At 39.1% G+C, this 18,873-nt stretch overlaps 2 protein-coding genes across 11 annotated transcripts in view; both read right to left on the bottom strand.

The window, feature by feature from the left end:
• The window catches only part of LOC146663027 (MBT domain-containing protein 1-like), a 35,640-nt gene extending 26,200 nt beyond the window's left edge, over positions 1-9,440 (bottom strand). For all 3 annotated transcript variants that reach the window (XR_014912992.1, XM_085415621.1, XM_085415622.1), the window contains exons 1-9: positions 9,272-9,440; positions 7,093-7,297; positions 6,334-6,467; positions 6,132-6,246; positions 5,960-6,042; positions 5,763-5,880; positions 580-714; positions 420-508; positions 16-250 (exon numbers count right to left, since the gene is read on the bottom strand). Coding sequence is in view for 2 of the 3 variants with exons in the window: in XM_085415621.1 (XP_085271747.1) it covers positions 16-250; positions 420-508; positions 580-714; positions 5,763-5,880; positions 5,960-6,042; positions 6,132-6,246; positions 6,334-6,467; positions 7,093-7,297; positions 9,272-9,292 (1,135 nt within the window). In the remaining variant the exon portion in view is untranslated. The remainder of the gene's footprint in view (positions 1-15; positions 251-419; positions 509-579; positions 715-5,762; positions 5,881-5,959; positions 6,043-6,131; positions 6,247-6,333; positions 6,468-7,092; positions 7,298-9,271) is intronic.
• A 254-nt stretch (positions 9,441-9,694) lies between these two features.
• Positions 9,695-18,873, bottom strand: part of LOC146663026 (tudor and KH domain-containing protein-like) — a 33,777-nt gene continuing 24,598 nt past the window's right edge. For 2 of the 8 annotated variants that reach the window (XM_085415620.1, XM_085415612.1), the window contains exons 9-12: positions 15,233-15,297; positions 12,816-12,967; positions 12,602-12,712; positions 11,491-12,510 (exon numbers count right to left, since the gene is read on the bottom strand). In XM_085415620.1, coding sequence (XP_085271746.1) covers positions 12,391-12,510; positions 12,602-12,712; positions 12,816-12,967; positions 15,233-15,297 — 448 coding nt within the window. In that variant the 3' untranslated portion in view covers positions 11,491-12,390. The other 6 variants (XM_085415615.1, XM_085415616.1, XM_085415614.1 and 3 more) reach the window with 6 other exon arrangements.

Here is an 18,873-nt window from a genome sequence, read left to right as displayed (position 1 = left end):
AGTGAGTGTGCCTACCAGATCGTTTGAAGCGGTGTCCAATGCTTCTTGACCAGCCTATATTATGGATAAGAGGGCTATACATGTGGCACCAGAAGTCATCAGCTCCACCCTGGCTCTCCTCATAGACCAACCTCAGGCGACCTCCAATCACTTGCTCTACCAGCGCCACCCGTGTCCGGCTGAGATAGTTCTTATCAACCACCTCAACTCGCATTAGCTTCTTAAAGGGAAATTGCATGTTTTGCTGTACCTTCAGTGAAAAATGAGTGACAGGTTTACTAAACCAAGATGAAATTTAACAGCCAAGGATGAACAGAAACAACAACAATGTTTTATTGTAATTTTAGGTTCAGCAAGAACACTTAAAAATAAAATAAATATATAAAATGCAGCTTTACAATACTGGGCTGATGCCTTACCATATCATTAAAGTTAGGTGGCAGTGTTTTAGCTCCAGTGAGGCGCTTCACAAGAAACGTTTTCCAGTTAGAGTACTTATGTTGTATGCCTGTAGAGAGCAGCAATAATTAACCATAGTGCTAAAGAAAACTTAAGTGATTTGTTTGTCAAAACACTCACTTTTTGGAGGTACGAGGGGTTTGCCACTTGAAGCACACCATCCCACAGGGCGAACTTCAGGTATGCAGAGGTTACACCAGAAGTCTTTACTTGTGTCACTGTCAAAGCCCTCATAACGCAGGAGAGCCTTGAACCCTGAAGAACAAGAGGAAACACTGTTAATGTGCGCACTAATTCTTGACATCAGAAACAGTAGATTGAAAAATTGACCACTATCCGCGGTCAGTTTGCTTATTCTATATTCAGCTTCTTGACTAGTTGGAGAAAAAAAATTTGATACAAAGACCGTATTCACATGTGGTATAAACAGTGTTGGGACTAACGCGTTATTAAGTAACGCGTTACAGTAACTACGTTATTATTGTGGTAACGAGCACGGTAACTAGTTATTATGCCAAAACCGGGAACGCGTTACTCGTTACTGGGATTTAAATAGGCTCGTTATTCGTTACTTCGTGTGGTGGCTATCGCGGAGCTTCCACAGATTCAATAACATTAGCAAGTGGTGGAGGCCAGCAGGTGGATGAAGGAAAAGGGAGGCAAGAGGAGAGACCCGAAGCGGCCGCTGGTCCGAGAGTGTCAGGTGAACTGAACTTCAGGTAAGAAGTTATGACCTGCAGTCCATCTGGGTCAGATATAAACCAAGTTTAGGTGGAGTTTATTTTTGTTATGCTGACTTTTTCGTACTGCATGCTAGCTAGCATGACGGAGTTTCTATACAGCTGGGTGGTGCTATGTTACTGATGTTGAACTTTATTTTGTTCATAAGGTTAATTATTAGAGTTGCCAACCGTCCCGTAAAAAACGGAATCGTCTCGTATTCAGAGAAAATATTACACGTTTCGTATTGAGGTGAAAAGGAACACAGTTTGTCCCGGACTTCAGCTACAATGAAAAAGACACAAAGCTGGAGTTATTCTGTGTCTTTGCTGCACAGCTGCCTCTTCTCCCCTCTCTCTCCTGTTGCTACTTCAATCATGAAACTGATCAATGATCAGCTGATCGGCTTTTCTCTCGTGTTTATTTATCGCCCACTTTGCGCCAGAAAGAGGAAACCAGCGGATGTCGCGCTAAACAACAGCAGCATGTTTAAGCTTGATCAGCTGTTGTTAGAATTTATTTAAAATTACTTTCTAGTATCAGCTGATGTTTGCTGGAGCCACAGCTGTAAAGCTGCTGGTCATGATGTCGGTTTGGATATGTGGTGAGAGGGAAACATGAAGATGAAACCAGGAGATGTCCTTACTGAATCATCAGAGCTGTGATGGAGAAACAGGTTTACCTTTTAGTTAACATGAATGAGTTGAAGGGAAGTTATGAAGTAAACTAGTAAGTAAGTAAGTAAACTTTATTTATTAAGTGCTTTTCACAGCGCTTAATAAATAAGCGCTGTGAAAAGCGCTTATTTATTAATACTTAATAAATGAACTGTTTCTGAGAGACAAATAACACCAGGATCCTTTTCTAAGTAGCTGACAGCTGGTAACTGTGCAGGGGCGGGTCTAGCAAACTGTTGCCAGGGGGCCAGGTAGAGCATTAAAAGGGAAAGGGGGGCACAAGGAAATACTTTCTTATTCTCATTTAAAATGTCTCCCTTTAAAAAAAATAATTATCTGAGTCTTACAACAAACAATTGATAGATTGATGCATGTATACCATCAGAACAGTGTACATCACTGTCACAACAGTGTTTATTTTCATTCAAAGGCTTTATGATTTTTCCTATAATGCCCGGGACGATTTTTTTGTCCCAGTCCAGCTCTGTATGCAGCTCATCTGCAGTCTGGTGTTACCTACATCTTCCTATTCAGAAGGCAGAATTTCCGAGTTCTGAGTACAATCGAAAGCACCACGACTGCAGTTTTTGTGTTGGATGTAAAAAGCAGGCTAGGATAGAATCAGGCGTGGGATTTCTCTCGTGGAAATGTGCACATTATTTTTTCCAAAGGTTTCTTTCTAAACAATCTCAGAAAATCACTTCTGTTTCAGTGCTGAATTTCTTTAACAGCTCATAACAAAGATGTCTGAAGTGAAGCCTTAGTGAAGGAATGGAAATCAGATTGTCCTGTACTTTACACATAGATGATAAATACATGTGACAGCTAAACATACCAATGAATGTAAACATCTTATTTTTAAGGTTTTTTCCCCCTCTGATGTCAACTTGCACATTTTATTTGTTGGGATGTGGACTGTCACATGTGGAATGGGAGAAGGGGTTTGTTGCTTATTTCTTTGTTTATGGTAAAACTTAAAAATCAAATACAGACTTTTATTAGCTCAGGTAGAGGGATATATCTGGTACTTTCATCTATGTGTAGGTTTGTTGTCAGTATTGTCATCAACACAATTGCTGCCAGGACAAAGCAATAAACCTTGACAGATATGGGTCTGACTAATGAGGATGATATTGGCTCAATTGAGAATGAATTTTTAAACTATTTTAGTACTGTAATTTAAAAAAAAATAAATACAACTATTCTTGCAGCGTGTCAGTGTGTAGTATTAAGACCTAGAAAAACTTAAGGCTACAACTTTACAAGGTTGGGCGATATGTAGGATTTTTCCAACCGGCATTCGTCAGTCCAATAAATGACGATAGGTGATATATTTGCACAGGTGACTTTTTGAATTTATACGTTTTTTGGAGGGAATATTTCACTTTCTTTTCTTGTTTGTTTCAGTATTAATATAGGTACGTTCTTGATTAGTCATTTGTTTATTTGAGAGGCACCAAATCGCACAAAAGACAACTTTACGTCAAAGATTTTTTTTATGTTCGCTGGAAGAAACATTTTTTAACATACATTTTGTATCTTGTTGTTTGGTCGAGTGTGTAAGACAGATAAACATTGGAAGAGCCTGTAAACACTAGGGGTGCAACGATACACAAAATTCACGGTTCGGTTCGGTTCGATACTTTGGTGTCACGGTTCGATATTTTTTCAATACAAAAAAAATGTTCATGCCTTTTTAATTTGTCATTTATTAAAATTATAAATATATATTTTAACTCAAAAGTACAGTTTTTAAATTTAACCCTAACCCTTGTGCGTGTTTTTTATTTTGACAGCGAATGCACACCTGCAGACCACTTATGTGCAGCCCTGGTTATTTAGCTCGTCATATTGCAGCCACAGAAATTCTTTTGTCCATGAAACCATAAAGCTGCACTTTCTTTTTGCCTTATAGTCTGATTTGTCATAACTTCTCCGTTTTGTGGTAAGCTTTTCTTTGGCTGTCACTTCTTCACCCTGACCTGTCTTATTTGGCTCAGCAGAACTAAAATATATATCCTGCTGCTTTTACACACGCACTCACATAAGCTCAGCGATTCTCTGCGCGATCAACCTCTCACATGTTTAAGCTGCGGGAGATTTCACTTGTCATGTTTGCATAGTAAGCTAACGATTAATAAGACGATGTCAGAGGAATTGGTGCACAAATTATCATCACTCACAGATCAGTGCTGTCGCTCTCTATGTTCGCACGATTGCAAAGTGAAAGCAAAAAAACAAGCACAAATTCAAACGCGATTTCAATATGTCACATATTGACAGTGGCTCACCGATGCCAATGACATAATTACCCAGCTACATTTCTGAAAGAATGCAAAAGCATTGACATATATTTTTCCTTCCTACAATAGCCCGACGGGCAGGGTAGCCCGTCTGAAAAAAATCGCTAGCCCCAGGACGTCGGGCTAGCGATTTTGCGAGCCCTGTATCTGATTGAGGAATCACTCATCTTTGGAAAAGAGAGTTTATTACAGAGAAATGTCTCTTTCCAAAATAAAAGCTATACTATCCGCTTCTTCTGGGCTATATTCTCAGCAGCATAAGGAGAATCATGTGCTAACAGCTGTCTAAATGACTCGGCTAAAGTTAGTAGCATGCTTGTTGTTTTTGTCTTTGCACTAGGATGATGTCGGCGTAAATGTGCAGTCATATTCGTTGTGTTCCCACTAGTGCTTTCAGGTTAATCTCGTTGAAATGACCTTAACGCCACAACACGGCAAATCTCCGTTAACGAGCTACCGCCGATCGCCCCGTGCATGGGGCTAGACGGCCAGCTAACTGCGCTAACACACTAGTTCCCACCCATGTAATTGAGCATTGCATGGCACATCCAACATACTGTTTTACTTTAGTCCATGACTCGCTTACCTTCAGGGTCATACGTCACATGAAAACCAAATAAAATAATTCCAAACGCCAGATCTGAATGAGGGTGGGGGAGGTCCATCTTGCAAGGAGAGCTTAACTTCTGTCTCGCTAGCTTGCCCTGCGCTCTTCCTCCTGACTATGCTGTCTGTGTTGAGCGCTCAGTGGATCTGCGCTCGACAGTGCAGCCTAGGCGGAGTAGTCGAACGCAGATTCACTGAGCGCTCAACACAGACAGCATCGTCAGAAGGAAAGTTGATAAAATAAATTACAAATGTTGTATTGTTCGATACATATGCGTACCGAACCGAAAGCACTATATTGAACAATTCAATATCGATACGAATATCGTTGCACCCCTAGTAAACACGGTTAAAGTGGAAAAAAGAAACCAGTTTTTCTTTGTTTCCCTGCCCAACATTGTATTTTTTTATTTAAATAAAATGTTTTTGTTTTTTACTGAACATAGGATACTGTCTTTCTTTCTTTCTGTTATGACTTTGTGTAAATTGATCGCTGCATTTGGGGGCACACTGAGGAGGGTGCCGTTAAAACAGCGCTATTATTGTTTTTGTTGACTTTTTCTCTTAGCTTCAACCAACATTATTAGCAAACTTACTAACGGGCAAATAAATAAATTGCTCTTGTAAAAACGATTGGCGAAAGGCTCAGCCTATCGTTGATCGTTGATAAATTCGTCCAATCACCCAACCTTACTACACCGATTCTGAGTCAACTAGCAGCTGCAAGTTCTCTTTTATGTAAAGCCAAATGCCTCTCTTGTGGTTCACTGTCTCATCAACAACAACTACTTGTTGTGGAAACAGCGAAACTAACTGTTCAAATGTTCAGTGTGACTTTTACATTGGACTTTGCATACATTTGCTATGTCGTGATGTACTTATTCAGCATTAACACTTACTCCTAACAGAGTTCACAAAAATGAAAAGACACAAACACAATTAAAAACACCCCAAGGGTTGTGTGAGAGATTTTACCTTAATTACTTGTAGTGTTTACCTGCTAGCTTTATGATTTCTGCTATCCAGTACACCTTGGTGGAGAAGTTGGTATCAGAGTTGGGCACTTCAATCCTCACACCTACTTCAATATCTCCCCAACATGTTCCCATGGGGGCCTGAGGCACAGAAGTTATCAGCTATGATAATCATAGTATCATATCAGTGGTGACCATATTCTCAGCTCCAGCTACTTACATGCTTGAAACAGCTGACAGGAGCCCCCACCGTGTTACTGCTACAGATATACTGCCCCCAGTCAAAACTCTCTCCAGCGACCACTGACGGAAACAACAATTAGTTTGTTGCTTGTGTACATCAAAAAGAGCAGAAATATGAGCCCCATCATGATTGCTTTTTCATAGCCTACCCGCTTTCAGTTTGGCCTGGTTCTGTTGACTTGCTTGGTACTGGGCATAAGCTGCCAACTTTGCCATGAGAGGCTGTTTCTGTAAGACTTTAGCCTTTTTTGTTGGTGGTTTGCCCTTGTAAAAACCAAAGCAGATGTTAATATTTACATAATACAAAATTATGAAACTACTATACTTGTTTATCAAAGATAATGCATTTACCTGGAGTCTTGCCAAGATGCTAGCTTTTTTAGAATTTGAGGAATAACTCCTAGAACAGGACACACTGCAGAAACGCTTGGTTTTGGAGTAAAAAGCATCTCGTACACCGACCATCCCACACATCTCACAGGTGGCTGTGAAAACAAACCGAAATAGATCAGCAGTCTACAAATGGTAAATGGCATTTATAGTTATCCCCATAAGTATTTGGAAATTGACACAATTGCAATTTTTGCTCTGTACGTGGTAAATAGACTGGTTTTTATATAGCGCCTTTCTACTCTGAATACTAAAAGCTCTTTATACATCTTTCCTCATTCACTCATTCACATGCAATCGCACAAGCACTTTTTTATAGGCACTTTCTACCCAACAGTCATACACATTCATTGTCCGGTGGATGCATCGGAGAACAACTTGGGGTTATTATCTTGGCCAAGGATATTTGGCATGTAGAATAGAGCAGAAGGGGACCGAGCCACCCAATCACTACAGTGGATTTTAAATTAACCAAATGTGATACAAATGAAAAATTTCAGCTTTAATTCAAAGGGTATACCAAAAGTAATGCATTAACTGTTTAGGTAATTCAATATCTTGGCCAAGGATATTTGCACATATGAATGTTGAGGAGCTGAGAATCAAACTAATAATCGTTCTACTTCCTGAGCCACAGCAGCTAAACGTAAACACTATTATTGTTCACTCACAGATTATTATTTAAGCAATACACACAAAAAATAAGCCTCATGTACTGACCCATTCCAGCCTTTCCATCAGGGTAGGTGTAGACTTGTCCATTGTTCTTGATGATGGGCAGACTAGCAGGGATAGAGGGTACCACCTCATCCTCACTGTCGTCTGAGCTAGAGCTGCTGGTGGACTCCTCGCTGCAGCTGTCATAGCCATCAAACATCCCGAATGAGTCTCGTCGCTTACGATCTGAACGTGGGGTACGCTCAGCCTTTACAGAGGACACAACAGAGAAACACTGAATGAATTCATATGGATGCTTTTAGGGGTGTCTGTAGCTCAGGAGGTTCTCCTCTCCATTTCTCCGTATAATGTAACACGTTTACTTTGGCATTGGTCATGGAGAAAGCAGTGAAATTGGTCTAAGACATAGGTGTCAAACTCTGGCCCGTGGGCCTAATTTGGCCCGCAGCCTAATTACATTTGGCCCGCAAAGCCATACCAAATTATTATTAGAGCTGGCCTACTGGTATTATACAGCTAATATATATATTCTTTAGTATTAAGCTTTGCTTGTTCCATATTCAGTTTTTCAGCAAAACTTGTTTGAGTCCATAAGAAGAGATTCATTCTTAAATCTGGAGGAAGATTTTTTTTTTTTCAATAAATATTAACGTTAGCCCGCGACCTTGTTCCAGTTTTGAATTTTGGCCCACTGTGTATTTGAGTTTGACACCCCTGGTCTAAGAGAAGGTAACTGTTCAGAAAAACATATTTCATTCAAATCATTTTATTTTACTCCATTCCTTTTGAGTTATTTTACTTTAGTAAAACTCAATAAAAGAAAAATAATTCTTTTGAGCTATTGCACTTTATTTTAACGGCTCCTTACAAATGTCCTTGTTCTGTGGTTCTGGAGTTTAGCCACACAAACTAGCCAAAAATTTGTCTTTAGTGCAGAAGAGATGCCCAGTTTATTTATTTATTTATTTTTTAACAGCGGCGCTCTTATTCAAATTAAATATACCATGGTTTTTAATATTAATAAAATTAACCTTTTCTTTGAACATATAATTAATGGTAAAAGCACAGCAATAATAGTGCCTTAAAATAATTCTTATTACTGTTAATCTCAATCTCTGTGCGAATCAATACAAAAAAACGAAGATACTTAAAACAACAACTTCTGTGAGGAGGCTAGAAAGGGAATATTGCTCTAAGGCATTCTTGGGAGGTAGAAAGGGGAAGAATGGGGGAGCAGACACAGTCTGCAATAGTTGCAAAAGAAATAGTTTGATTGCAAGGTTGATGCAAAATATAATAATGGACCAGAAGAAAATAAAGATTCAAATCTTTTTAGTTCACATTTTTATTATTTTTGTAATCAATATTATTTCCTTTTTTGAGCATTTGTAAGATGTTTTAGACAAATGTCAACAAAAATCAAGTCCCTAAGCTAAATTTTAGTATTGAAGTGAAGCTGAACTTATTTTAGTTGAAAGATGCAGTTTTACAGTTCGCCTTTCATTATTAATGCATCATTTAGATTCAGGTAGGAAAATATCAGCGAACCATATCTGAGTCAGCATGACTTTGTTCAAAACGCCCAAACATCTAAATAAATAAATTCTACGTGAAAATATGGAAGTCTGATCACAGGATCCGGAACAATGCGTACATGTTGTCAAAGCTAGTTTACTTCCTCTTCACAGCATCTCAGCTCAAACATTACACTACGCACAACTGTTTAACTTAAAAAAAAAATAATATTATATATATATATATATATATATATATATATATATATATATATATATATATCTCAAGACACCCATTTCCAAAGACATCCTTCGTAAGCTACATTTTGCATACATATATATTAAAAAGTAAACTAATACCGAAACTAAAACAAGGGACGGCCTTATTACAAACACCTCCTAAAGCTAAACAGCACTAGCATAGCTAGCTAGCAGAACCTGTTTCTCCAGGGGTTTTTTTTTTTCAGAGCAAAGCCTTTTTACGTTCGTCTATTATATAGTTGCAATAGTTAGACTTGTAAGAAAACTCTACTTGGTTTTTTTTTCAGAGAGAGAAAGAGACGAAAGAAAGAGCTTTAGTATTATGTGTAGATGGGTGAGCCACTAGCTGGCTATCGTAAACAGATAACAACAAAGGAGGCGTACTAGCCTGAACAATCCACTGGAAACGGAGGCTCGCGGCCCAAAAATGTTTCAAACCAACTCACCAAATCCCTTGCGTTTTCCATCAGCCCTTCATATAGATGCTCTTCCAGTTACCTGCACTTCCTAATTCAAACAAATCCCCTCACCTGGGGTATAACCTAGCTTTGAATTTTAGTCTAAATACTACCAAGCAGGATATCAACAAATTACTCTGCAGCCTCTGCGCATGAGCGACCGTAACCTACTTTCGTGTGATTGGTGGATCTGCAATGGAGGTCATCGACCGATGTAGACACAAAATAGATTTCGCAGAGTAACTGAATGAAAGGGGCCTTCAGAACAACTACAGATTATTAGTCGGTGTAAGTACAGTAACGTTACAGTAATTTCAATGGTTTTGTTTTGTTTATAACTAGCTCCTGACTTTCATTTGAAATTTTTCCATATAAAAAGAACTTCAAAATAAAATACACAAGTATTACATGTGAAGTAAAATAAATATTTTATTAGGATATAGTGACATTATTACATTTTCAAAGACAATCTTTCTTGTGAAAGATTTCTACAGTAGATGTAATATGTTCACACTGAACAAAATCTGAGAACCACATTCAACAACACTTTAGCTTTTAACTTCCAAAATATATTCACTTAAGCCTGATAATGGGCATAGTTTTTTTTGATATACATACAAGTATAGCAAGAAACTAAACAATATTAACCACAAACCAACTGAACTTTGCTCCAGTAATTCCAATCACAGTGCTTTTCAGTAATAATACTGGCATTCTAGATTTATTCCTTTCCCTATTCCTTGAACACAAAATTTAGCAAAGCAGAACAAAACATTAAACAAAAAACAAAGAATTATTTGCTGAAGTAACAACAACAAATGGATAATGGCTGGAAGAACTGTGGCACACTCATCAAGTAGGTAAGGCTTCAGGAAGAGGGTTTATGTAATCAAGTTTAGGTTAGGCAAAGCTCTATATCATCATTAGGGCTGATGCTGAGGAGTAGATGTTGAGGGCTGCTAAAGAAAAGTTAATCATTTTTAGACATAATGGTTCACACAAGAGCGTTCACTAGCAAATGTTCAGAATCAGACATCAAACTGGGAGAAGATACCTTGGTTTTTTTTAAATATCTTTGGTCTCACAGCAACTCGTCCTCCACAACATCATCAACACTTCCTGATATAGAGGCAGCTTCTGAGGTGCAAGAAGGAAACACTCAAGTTAACAATGACTGTAACAGCAGCTTCAACTCTTTTTGTTTATCCACCATGGTACAAAAGCTTGACTGAGAGTCATAGTGACACCGTTCCTTTGTTTCACTATGTTATCTTTATTTTCACTGTATTGCTTTTTCTTACGGATTTAAACCTCCCCCAGATAGGAAACTGCTTTATGATAAGAACATGTAGGATTTTCCTCTCTAAAATAAGACAAATCTTTCACGATCTTTGCTAATTCTAGTTACAAAGCAAACAACTAGAAACATTAACATAAGGGTGGCTGTAGCTCAGGTGGCAGAGCAGGTCAGCCACTAATCAGAAGGTCGGCGGTTCGATCCCAGGCTGCACCCTGGCTGCATGCCAAATATCCTTGGGCAAGATACTAACCCCGTGTTTGCCTACTGGTGGTGGTCAGAGGGCCCGGTGGCGCCAGTGTCCGGCAGCCTCGCCTCTGTCAGTGCGCCCCAGGGCAGCTGTGGCTACAATGTAGCTTGCTATCGCCAGTGTGTGAATGGGTGAATGACTGAATGTAGTGTAAAGCGCTTTGGGGTCCTATGGACTAGAAAAGCGCTATACAAATGCAGGCCATTTACCATTTCCTGATTTGTTAGAGATAAACTACAAATTGCACTGAATACAAGTATTTGGAGTATTAGGGTCAAGTTAATTGATCATAATCAAAATGTATATTGTTGTGTTCATTTCTTCTTGAGACACTTTAGAAAGTTGATTTAACAGAACTGCATTCCTGTTAATTTTCCACCACATGGGGGCATACACTACCTCTCTGTAGGTGTAAGAAGTGTCCCAAGTCAAGTATCTGATCCAATGTGGACATCACTTGGATATTCTGTTGTATTTAGAAACCTAGATAACATTTTTACTTCAACATACAATCCCAGTAACATCAGGGTATGAGGGTTACTTTATGATCGCTTAAACATAGTCACTGGCAAATCTACAGTTCCATGACAGAACTCACCTGATAAACTAATACAGGAAAGACTGAGCTCTGATGATGCTCCTATTACATCATCCTGTTGGAAGAATAAAAGTGATTAGCCGCTGTTAAACAGTCCTCCAAACTTTCAGAACAGAAGTAAGGGGATTACCTAATCTCTCAGGCATAAAGATAAATTAAAATAATAATAATAAAAAATGACAGAGTACCTTGTCGGATACAGTTGGACAGAGATTAATATACCTGACAAGCACACCCAAGAAAACTAGGATGCTAGAATTGCATACCAATAATAAGAAGCAAGATTCTTTATTATTCTTTTATTAATGTCTTCCTTCACATACAGAAGTTCATATAAACTCATCATGTGCATGAATGCCATTGTAATTCTGGACTTGACTGATGATTTCTTTTAGCTGTTCTTTTTACAAGGGTGGAATAATCATACAGCATATATATTTTATGACATTAAAAAACAAAAATTGGGTCCATCATTTGGAAATCATTTTGGATATTCTCTAATCTGCAAAAGGTAAGAATTATACATATAGTGTCAAATATAAACATACACTCTCACTAATATTTGGTTAACTGTCTCTTAGCAAGTTGTACCTCGTTTAATAGCCATCAATAAGCTTCTGGCATTTAGTTGCTGATTTGAGTCAAAGAATTTGAAGTTAACCCTTATTTTCAACATTCAATCCAATTTGTGCAACAGTACCACTGGCACAGTGCAGTATAAAGGTACATCAGACCAAGATGAAGTCCCTGTTGCAGGAACCTACAGTGCAGCACTAAGGATCTGGATTTGATCCTGATGAGATGCATGAGGAGCCTAGTCCGGAATTACCCAGTAGTAATAGTCCAAATGGTACAGGTGGAATGGGCCCAGCCAGCTAGAAGACTAAATGGTATCAGTCTTGCAGCCATGACTCACCTGCAAATCATGGCTGCAAGTCAGGGTTGTTGTCAGTCAGTGGAGGTTAACTGAGGGAGTCTGGATTCCCAAAAATGAGAATTCCACAATCATCCAGCAGTTTTGATCTATCTCTCTGTTCAGTGTTGATTTTTCCAGGATTTTTTCCCGCTGGCTTACAGACGTCCTGTTCAAGATTAAGTATATTGATACCCTATTTTTGTCCAGGAAGAAGTAAGAGACGCTGGAAGACACGAAAAGCAGAATGAGTAACTTACCAGCATCATCTGCAGACAGCCAAGATTGCAGCCCTCTTTTTTTCCATTCAAATCTTCATGGAAGATAACGGCATAGCCCAATCGTATAAGCTCCTCTCCAACATTCACAGCCTTTTTTACATGATATGCACATGGAAAGAGGAGACAGGGTAAAGGACAAACCAAACACAGGCTTATTAAAGTCTTATTATTAAGAAATAAAATCCTATCTAACCTTGCCCTCACTGTTGTCATAGAGCTTGACACTGGGCCATGAGGAGATTTCCGAGTGAGAGTAGCTGCACAGTTTGGCCTGCAGGGGTCTCCAAGAGGCACAATATGTCAGCCTCTCAAACTGATCCAGGGCTTCCTCAGTCCAAACCCCTCCTGCATGACAAGTTGGTGGAGGAAAGAAACTGAAATAATCAAGAATTCAAGAATAATGCACTGCAGAATACTAAAAGACCTAAGGGCGTCAGTATATCCTCTGCATTGATTGTGCCACCGTAACATCATCGCACAGTCAGTTTTATTTATGTTCCCCAGTAAGATGAGTCTGAGTGATATAGCAAATGTAGTTTTTTCAATTATGATGGTTAAAATGGCTCTACTGTAACCATCGAGTATAAACTGCCATGGTAATAATAAGCTGTCTGCAGTTTTTTTTCTCCCACATGCTATAAATGCATCACTAATCCCACCCCCCAACCACAAATTTTTCTACCTGGCACACTGCGCTGAGCATGCGTGTTTATATACTACCAAATAGGGAAAAATATGGTGACAGTGAGAGTCTCAGACAAGCAAGGAAATGAGACTGTAACTGAACAGGAGCCAGACAAGATGGTTCCAAAGAGAAACAGCACTGGATCAATCATCTGGCAGTGGTTTGGATTTCCCAAAGAGGATGTCGAACCTAAATGCGGAACGTGGTATTTAGTACTAGTGGTAATGTGGTCACATGTCACATGGCTTCACTCAAACCTGGAGCTTGTGTTTTTGGCACAGAACTTACACACCTTAAACACAGATGACAGTGTTCTTGTTCAGGAGTAATAAAGTCACAATTCTTGATTATACGTTAGCTTCTGTGAATTTTTTTACCGCTTTGCGTGGTGTGTTTTGTTGTTTAAATTCTAGAACAGGTAGCGCGATCATTATTTAGATGGTTTTGAGATGCTCTAATACCTGTGATATGACTGTTCTTGTTCCGTTTTTTTTGAAGGCACTGTCTGAACTTGGAACCGTTTTCCATTTTACCACTTTTTGCTGTTTAAACTTCTTAGCACATATAGAGACAATAGTTCTGAGATGCTCTGATACCTGTGACAGTTTTTGGTCAATGGTTTTTATAGACACTAACTACACTTTTGTTTCTGTAGGTCATCACATTTTACAGTTTTTATATATTATAAGCACAGAGAACACCTTTTTAATTACAATTGTTTTAAATTTGACTTTTGCTTTCTTTTTTTTGTTAAAGGGTTAGTGTTGACCAAAGAAAGACTGTGAGAATATTGTCATTTGTGAAAAACCTCTGTGTGCAACTGATGGTTAAAAAATGGTTAAAATAAAACATATTTTTTGGCTATATCGCAACACATCATGTGTTGTGATATACAATACACGACCAGACGAAAGAAATGGCCAAAATGGTAATGCCAGTTGATGTGATATGACACAGCGTGACAGGAGGTAAGCAGTGGCCATAAAAGTGCCCTTATGTCCTCATGTACCAGCAAGTGTGTGACAAAGTGTGTATAAGTATATGTGTGTGTGTGCGTTTGGGAAAGAGTGTGTATGTAATGCTGGGCATACACTGTGCGATTTTTGGCTCATTTTGAGCCGATTTTTCAGTCGTGCGACCGTTTTGGTGATTGGTCCGAGTTTCGCCTTCATCGTGTGTCATGTAGTATACATGGGGTAACGAGAAGCGATTAACACCTCAGGAGCAGCTCCCGATCATCAATCGCTTGGTCGTAAGAAAATCAAACCTGTTTGAAATCCTGTCAGCCGTCGTGAGGGTGTCACCGCAGCCTCTCACACTGCGCACGCGCAAACACAGAAATGAAAGTGAAAAGATGGAGCAGCACGGCTGTGCAGCGTGTGATCTGGACACAAGTGATGGAGGCACAACTTGTAGAACTTTGGCTCATCCGAGCCTTTTCGATGTGGCCTCACAAAATTATCACGACCACAACATCCGTGAAAATAATTGGATGGACATTGCTGCTCAATCACAGCTGCCTGATCAACGTTTTTCATTAGCAATTTAGCAAAGTTAATGGTGGTGGTGTGTCTGTGTGACTGAAAGACAGAGAGAGAGAGTGAGAGCGACAGATTTTCTATTATAACCTTCATGTTATGGAGGCACAGTCTGAGCACTCAGGTCGCATCAGAGCATCGGGTCATATAGTGTGACCCTGCATCGTGACCTACAAACTTCTAACCCCTGCGAGTCAATCGTGCAGTTTGAGCAGAAGCTGAATAACGCAACTGAAAAAAAAATCACACAGTGTCTGCCCAGATTAAGAGAGAGGAGCAAGAGTGTGTAAGAGAGAGGAACAGGGAGTGAAAGGGTAAGAGACAGTGAGTAAATGAGCAAGTGAGAGAGAGAGAGAAAGACAGTCATTGTTAAGATGAGAGCTTTACCTTTTGGCTTCACTCCTGCTAAGCTGCACTCAATAGCTTGAAATGGTAAACTGAGGAAGTCGCTCCTGAAAATTGCAGCATATGCAAAAGCTGTTAATAAGTCGTGTCCTTTTTTTATCCATATTACATCCAACATTATACAGTGTGCAGTAGCAGTATGTCACATCAAGTTCTTCGAAAGTTCGATGAAGAAGTGTACAAAGCAACACTCACTGCTAGAGCTAACATAGAAATGCAGAATTTAAAATTGTGTGCTCTTCAAAATCAGTAACTCACCAGCCTCCTCCGAAGACAGCCAGAAACATTTGTCTCATGCTGATATGATGGTCACAAACAACAAAACTGCTCTTGTGCAAAGTTATCTTGTTTCTTTGTAATACTTCAATAAAAGCATTGCTGATTGTAACCAATTTCAAAGTAACGTGTTACTCTTATCATTATAATCATCACATTTGTCTGTAAAGCAGTATTATTTTTGCATTCTTGTACTAAATCCCTTGATCACGCTAAAACTACTAATCAATTTATTTTGTTTTTACTTGCAAGTGAAAACGAAATAGTTTGATAATTGTAAAATTCATAATAATCATAATAATTTAAGACTCCCATCCTGCATTTAGTCTGCTGTTCTGGAGTTACACCTTCTAATTTTAATGCTGTGGTGTTTCCCATCTCAGATCACAAGCTTGTATTGTTTGACATTATCAAAATCTCACCTACAGCTGTCATGTCCTTTTGGAATCTCAAGTGTTAATCCCCTCATTGGTTTATTACCCATTCATATTATCCTCACTGCTGACCTGCTACATCACTACAATGATAATTTATCCTGTGGCTGCTCCACTCTTAACACTCTTAACAAAATCAAGCCTGCAGAAACCACTTCTCATCATACTTCCACGACACAGTGCACAGCATTCCTGGACTTCTCCAACAAAACAAACATATCCTACAACTGAATTCTTCAAGGTTATCATTCTTTCAGCTATCTTAAGTGGAAAACATCACCAAACTCATGATGTCCAAAACTTCTGCGTGTTCACTGGACCCCCTTCCAACTGCCTTGGTCAAAGACTCCATTCCTACCCCGTCTCCAATTATAACTGCCATACATCATTTTACACTGCTGCTGTCCCCGTGTCCCTCAAGACAGTCTCTAACATCCCCATTCTTAAAAAAAACCTGGTCTAGACTCCAAAAGTCTTAACAACTACAATGGTGTGAAAAAGTATTTGCCTCTTCCTGATTTCCTATCTATTTGTATGTTTGTCACATTTTAATGTTTCAGATAATCAAACAAATTTTAATATTAGTCAAAGATAACACAAGTAAACACAAAATACAATTTCTAAATGAAGGTATTTATTATTAAGGTGAAAAGGGGGGAGGGGGATCCAAGCCTACATGGCCCTGTGTGGACAAAGTGATCACTTGCCCAGTTATAAAATAAATTACCTGTGGTATGTCATATCTTCAGGAAGCTTCTGTAGCTTCACCCAGGCCCGATTACCACCTGATTACCAAGGATCGCCACCCTTAGCAGCAACAACTGCAATAAAGTGTTTGCGATAACTGGCAATGAGTGTTTTACAGCGCTTTGGAGGAGTTTTGGCCCACTCATCTTTGCAGAATGGTAATTTGTACAATGACAAGACACTTTATTGTTGGTTTATGTGGAATAGATGTAGTAGACTATTGCATAATTTCAAGAATTAGATTTTTCAGGGACTTTTCCACCACTATATGATCACATGACCTGCTCTTAAAAAAAAAAAAGAGGCTGGAGAATAATGTGAAAGAAATGTGTTAAGTCTAACTGTTGAATGTTGTCATTGTGTTTCTTAAATTTGTAAAGTCTTAGTTCAAGCAGTAGGATCAAAGCCATTCCTTTGATCCTGACCACTAGGCCTGGGTATCGTCACTCATTTCTAGAATCGATTCAATTCCGATTCACAAGGTCCCGAATCGATTCGATCCACGATTCGATTTAATTCGATTCGATTCAATTCGATTTGAATCTGGGAAATTTTGACAGTCAGAAATATTATAATTCAGATCAGTACATTTACATATGTTTGTATCTATAAAAAGGAAGCTGACACACGCAAGACTTTATCACAGGCGTAAGCGTCACAGCAGATGCCTTTGTGTCAAAGTAGCTGAGGATAAAACACATTTAAACATGAAGGCGATTTTCCTGGCCTGGGATTTTATAAAAATATTCTGCAGTACATCAAAAATGAAAGAAAACCATTAATCAACACATGAACATTACCTCTGACGTTACAGCGGTTTTATTAGAGACACGGTTAAGCGTTTTGCATTTTGCATAATTTTAAAAAGTTTAAATTTGTTCAGTGTTGAACGGCAGAAATTAGGTTTTCTTTCGGAAGTATATAAAACGAAAAAAAAATGTCGGCCGACAGCGCTGTAAACTTGTGCGTAACAAGAAAGCGAATAACGAAGAAAACAGATTTTTAGACGGGAAACTGCTCTTGAAGTACAGAGAGAGAGAGAGAGAGGGAGAGAGAGAGCTGTGCATCGTGGTCGAAGCAAAACCGTAAGTCAGAGTGAATCCATGTGAAGTGTAGTTTGGATTTTCTTTTGCTGCTGGTTCGGTCAATATTGTTTGGAGAGAGATCAAACTAACAGCTTTAGAATCAGCTCATAAAGGGCGTGAACACAAAGCTCGGACCTGCCGACAGATCAGAATCAGCGAGCTGTCGGCTTTCAGCCCCGACTGTGAGAAAGGCGACATCTAACTGATTCTGATCCGCGGGTCGCGCTGTGTGTTTAAGTCTATGTGCAGAATCCGTGTACCTGCTCTCATTTACTGTCTTAGCTGTTTGGTGGTTGTTGAAATTTTGTGAGGTTTCACCAGAGATTCTGGCATTTCGGGCAAAATAAATTTATATTAAAAAATCGATTCAGGATTTTAATGAATCGATTTTACGTTATCCAAGCCAGAATCGATTTTAATCGATAAATCGATTATAAAAACCCACCCCTACTGACCACCTCTCCAGCCACTCTGTGCTGGGGGAGGTTTTATTGTAGATACATCTTATCTGACAGATCTGTTTCTTGTGTTGTAAGCTTCCTGCTTCTATGACCCTTTTGGTCAGCAGGAGGTCACACAAACGCACCCCATGACAGTGCCTTGTCTTTGTAACCAAGGGGGGTTTTACGGTGGGAGGTTCTTTTGCTGTGATGTGTATTGTAACTGTCCTGTCAATAAAAAGGCTACGAGGACAGCTACTCTTTGAAGGATTTGGGCTAGAGACAGGTGAGGAGCGTGAGCTCCAAGAGCTGGTTCTGACCAAAGCTTCCCTCGTTAGCGAGTAAAAAGCCGGTTGAAGATGTTCTGTCTTGTTTTTCCGTTCTTCATGAGGAATAAGTCTCTAAACTAGCGGGGCTTGTGGAAACACAGACCCAACAAAATGTCTTTTTCTTTCTTTAATGCCCAAACCTTTTGCCCTACATGTAAAATATATACACCAAGACATAACCATCTTGTCCTCTTTCATTCAGTGTCAATTTCTCTGAGATTTGGATCTTATTGGATTTACTTATTGGATTTGCCATTGATGTGCAGCCTCCTCCATCTCCCTCTCCTGTAGAGAACAACGTTACAACATCTC

This window comes from Rhamphochromis longiceps, linkage group LG8 (genome assembly GCF_057381845.1).
Source record: "Rhamphochromis longiceps isolate RC_006_pf linkage group LG8, R_longiceps_female_GT1.1, whole genome shotgun sequence".
In the NCBI taxonomy this organism is placed as follows: domain Eukaryota; kingdom Metazoa; phylum Chordata; class Actinopteri; order Cichliformes; family Cichlidae; genus Rhamphochromis; species Rhamphochromis longiceps.
This window is presented reverse-complemented; position numbering and strand designations above follow the sequence as displayed.